At 45.4% G+C, this 4,884-nt stretch overlaps 1 protein-coding gene across 2 annotated transcripts in view; it reads right to left on the reverse strand.

Annotated features, from left to right (window-relative positions):
* Window positions 1-4,884, reverse strand: part of Dip2b (disco interacting protein 2 homolog B) — a 197,576-nt gene that overhangs the window by 62,704 nt on the left and 129,988 nt on the right. For both annotated transcript variants that reach the window (XM_013348681.2, XM_026782823.1), the window contains 3 exons: window positions 3,760-3,883; window positions 2,995-3,104; window positions 465-567 (listed from right to left, as the gene is read on the reverse strand). In XM_013348681.2, the coding sequence (XP_013204135.2) occupies window positions 465-567; window positions 2,995-3,104; window positions 3,760-3,883 (337 nt within the window). The remainder of the gene's footprint in view (window positions 1-464; window positions 568-2,994; window positions 3,105-3,759; window positions 3,884-4,884) is intronic.

The following is a 4,884-nucleotide window of genomic DNA, read 5'->3' on the forward strand; positions in this document are numbered from 1 at the left end:
GCCTGTCCTGGAACTAGCTCTTGTAGACCAGGCTGGTCTCGAACTCACAGAGATCCACCTGCCTCTGCCTCCTGAGTGCTGGGATTAAAGGCATGTGCCACCACCGCCTGTCAGTGCTTTCTGTTTTAATCTGAACCTTTGGAGCAGCGTAGCTCCTACTTAGTTGGAAGTTTTCCATGGGAAGATGGAGACACCTGAGACACCCCCCCCCCAGCCTAAAAATACAGTTTTCTATCTCTGTACTCTAGAAATCAGATTTTACATATCTGGTTTGTCTAGAAGTTTATTTAAATTACAGGATTTTTTTTTTTTAAAGAAAAAGAAGGCAAAAGCAAGCCAAGAATGTGCCCTGGAACGTTTCCCTCTGAATTTGGTCATTAAATGGAGTCTAATCACCAAGTGGGCGCTCATAGCCACAAGTATCTGAAGTTAACAATGTGAGCAGTCACGGGATGAGGTCTGACCTTCAGAATAATTGCAGGCCTGTGACAGAGCTTGGCAGTGGGACAGCATTGCAAGTCGGGACACTGTGACTCCCATTACACTCCCTTCTTTGCTTGTTTTATACTAGAAAAATAAAACAAAAACAAAACTGTAAGAAGCACAATAAGATGGGTTATTATAAATGACAAAATTCAGAGCCCAAACCTCAATCCAGATAAACCATTTTTTATTTATTATTTGCAGTTGGATCCCGAACTCTAGTCAAACAGAGCCCAGCCCAGATGACAATGAAGCCCAACTGGAGCATGTGCAAAATGACCTCAAAGTTTAGTCGCTCGTCGACGTGATGTGGTCACCAAAAAGACTAATGCCAAGAGATTTGAGCTGTATGAACAGAAGCAAAATGCCAAATAAAGCCACTCCTCAGTAGCTGCTCAATGGTAGAATGCTTGCCGAGCTGTGTGAGACACTGGTTTGATTCCCTAATACCACAGAAACACTAAAGGCAAGAAGCAGCAGGGCCTCAGCTGGTAGCAGGGACCGATCCACCCCTGCAGGAGGTGTCTTCGTGTCAGTGTTTCATCCAGGGTGCAGCCTTCCTCTGTATCAGATCAAAGATATTTTCCACAATTTACCCAACAGATCTCTGCCCATCTGAGTTCCTTGTTTAGCTTTTGTGTCTCCTGGTCTCTCCCTCTCACTGCTCTATCTCTGACTATGCCTTAAATGCTGGCACACCTGAGAATCCCCCTCCTTCCTACCCTATGCCATCAGGGTGTGGTATCTTTGCTTGACTGCTGGCTCTGTGTCCACTAGCCTCTCCTTCAGAGGCCTAGACTCACAGGATCCCACTTGTCACAGGAAAGCATGCTACCAAGTCTCCGTCCCATCCCCACCTCCACCCATGAGCACTCTCTCCATGTTTTCTTGTTTTTCTGAAGCATGGTCTTACTACGAAGTCCTGGCTGTTCTGGAACTCACTAGGTAGACCAGGTTGTCCTGGAACTCACTATGTGACCAAGCAGTCCTGAAGTTCACTATGTGACCAGGCTAGCCTTGAACTCACAGAGATCTACTTCCCTCTTCCTCCTGAGTGCTGAGATTAAAGGTGTGTACCACATACTGCCTGACTCTTTCTATATTTTCTATTTAACTGAAGGATTCTGCCATCCATTCAGATGCCTTTTCTCCCTTCAGGACCAGTCACCAGTCTGGCTGGCTCTACTCCCTACTGTCTCTCAACCCTATCCACTTCTCTTAGCCATCTCTACGAGCTTTGGCTCACTTCAGTAACTTTAAAAAAAATACTTATTTTTATTTTCTTTGCATTGGTGTTTTGCCTGAATGTATGTCTGTGTGAGGGTGCCAGATCCCCTAGAGCTGGTGTTCCAACTGTAAACTGTCATGTGAATGCTGGGAATTGAACTCTTCCCCTGGAAGAGCAGCCAGTGACACCTCTCCAGCTCAAAAGCTTTTTTTAAATTCAGCTAGGGGCCGGGCGATGGTGGCGCACGCCTTTAATCCCAGCACTCGGGAGGCAGAGGCAGGCGGATCTCTGTGAGTTTGAGACCAGCCTGGTCTACAAGAGCTAGTTCCAGGACAGGCTCCAAAGCCACAGAGAAACCCTGTCTCGAAAAAAAAAAAATGCAGGCTAGGGCTGGAGAGATAGCTCAGAAGCTAAGAGCACTGGCTGCTCTTTCAGAGGACTCAGTTCAGTTCCCAGTACCCACATAGCAGCTCACAACTGTCTAGAACTTCAGTTCTAGGAGAGCTAATGCCATCTTCTGGCCTCTGTGGGAACTGCATGTACATGGTCCACTCATGGACACACAGGCAAAACACTCATACATATAAAATTTAGGGGAAAAAAACAAAACCAACCAAACAAACAAAAAAACCCAACCCTAAAACCCAGTGTTCCCTTTCTAGCCCAGCCAATCTAGATAAATCTTTTTAAAAACTTCATTATTATTTGCGTGTATGGTGCCCATGCATAGCACATGTGTGGAGGTGGTGGAGGTGGTTCTCTCCTTCCACCTTTATGTGAGGTTTTGTGGTCAAACCTGTCAAGCTTGAGTGGTGAGTGCGGGCCTGCTGAGCACCCAGCTGGCCTAAACAAATCTTTTTACACAATAAAGTCAATCTTATTTCTCGCCTACTAACAGCCCTTTAAAAGTTCCCGCTCAGTAGAGAACCGTGGGTAATGTGAGGCTCTCAAGCAAGGGGATTCTAGGAGCAGGGCCTGGCAGTACAGAGCAAGGACATTTCCCCTGAGGCCAGGGTGCTGAGGAGGGCTGCATGATGAGGGCCAGCCCCAGCAGCAGTTCCCAGGAGGGGTGGGACGAAGGAAACCCGCACTGACTGGCTTCAAACAGGCCCCACTCTCTGTCTTTGCGTCAGCAGTATGCCCACCCTCTTCTTTCGTGGTCAAAGCTATTTCAAGTTTTACCTATCCTTGTTATTACAAAAAAAATTACCTCTTAGCAGTCACTACCATGCATCTGAAGCGTAAAAAAAAAGCCAAGAAACACACACTGTCTCCAGACTTACCTCGATGTATGCTGGTTCTGTACCAGCGGGTGAGATGTGGGGCTGCCAGTCTTTGGGAGGCTTTGAAAGGTACTTGGAATCTGTTACAACCCACTTGAGCCGAGGCCAACCTGTCAACCCAGAGTGAAAATTGAACTGCTTAAGCCACCAGTGAAGGGCTTCACACTGAACTAGTCATCTTAAATGTCAAATCAGCATATTAAGATCATTTCATCATCAATAAAATACTTAATTTTTACTAGGTTTAGTGAAAAGTCGCTAATTATAACTGCTTTCAAAAGAGCATTTGTCCACATGAGAAATGTGGGCTGGACTCCTCCACAACGGGAGACTCACCCGTCAGGGGAGCCTGCAGAGCCGTGTGTCCTACCACCTCCCAACCTTAACGTACACAGGTTAAGAGTGTGACTACAGAACCTGACAGATTGGGTTCAAATCACCGCTCTGCCTTTATTAGCTGGAATTTAAGGATACTGTTTCTCAATTTCCTACCTGAAAAACAGGGATAATTACTATACCGATCTTGTGACTAAGAATAAAAAACAAACAAACAAAAAACATACACATGAAGTCCTTAGTTGTTACTCTACTAAAATTCTAACTAGCCAGGACTCAGGCAGCAGAGGCAGCTTGTATCTCTGTGGGTTCGAGGACAGCTTGAGCTACACAGGAAAAATCTGTCTTGAAAAAAGCAAAAAACAAACAAAAATCTAAAGGACTCAGACCTGACTTTCAATGGGTAATTTGGGCATGAATATTACTCACCTTTAAACTGTACAATTTCTCCATTCTGGGTTTTTGGCAGGCCCTTCAGACAAATTTCACTGGTGAGAGCTAAGGCAATCCCACAGCTCCCTAGCAAGAAGCCAATCTGCTGACCTCCAGCATCCTGTGGAGAAAAAAATAATGAACACAGTGAGGGTGTGAGCATGAGTGAGCACAGTCAGTGAGGGTGTGAGCGTGAGTGAGCACAGTCAGTGAGGGTGTGAGCGTGAGTGAGCACAGTCAGTGAGGGTGTGAGCGTGAGTGAGCACAGTCAGTGAGGGTGTGAGTGTGAGTGAGCATGAGTACACCACGCTTGGCAATGGCACCCAGAGACACCCATCACTACCCACTGTGCCATGGAGCCCAGAGAGCTTTTAAATGTCGCAGCTCGAGAAAACATGGCTCAAACAATTTTTGTGGTTGTTCCCTAAGTAAAACCAAACACTGTTTCAACCTGACATTACAAAGTATGCACCCTAAGCCAGTGTAACCTTCTGTGACTCTTGAGGCCAGTGGGACAAATTCTAACACAGTTTTCTTCTCCCAGCCCTATCCCCAAATCAAGAGTAGCAGCTACCCAGGCCAGAACAACATAAATAACACAGATATCAAAGCCCATATTTCCATTCAATTACACCAAATCTTATCTTCCTTTATTCTTCTACTTTAGAGGAAATAGATTTTAACCTTAAATAGCAGCAAAAGCAACCAAAGGCAAAGTCTAAAGTATTTACCTGCCGTCTTCGAATTATCACGAGGGAAACGCACAAGGACTGTCAGCGTAAGAGGAGCCTTATGATCTATCCATCAACTAAAACTTTAGCAATGTCACCAATCTGTTTATTATTACTTAAAAAGCTCTTTATTATGAATTAACATTCTCTACTATATTAGTCTCTAACATCAATTCTCAGAAATAAACAGCATAAAATGGCCAGTGTGAAAAGCTCAGGGAGAAACCATTCAAACTAGAATGGAAATCTGCCCTGTCATCTTTACTATCAGGGCTGACATGGTCTGAATACAATCTCCATTGTGGAGCAGTCATCTCCTCCACTGCATCATGACCTCCCTGGCCTCCTCCACTGCATCATGACCTCCCTGGCCTCCTCCACTGCATCATCA

This window comes from Microtus ochrogaster, chromosome 15 (genome assembly GCF_000317375.1).
Source record: "Microtus ochrogaster isolate Prairie Vole_2 chromosome 15, MicOch1.0, whole genome shotgun sequence".
NCBI classification, from domain to species: domain Eukaryota; kingdom Metazoa; phylum Chordata; class Mammalia; order Rodentia; family Cricetidae; genus Microtus; species Microtus ochrogaster.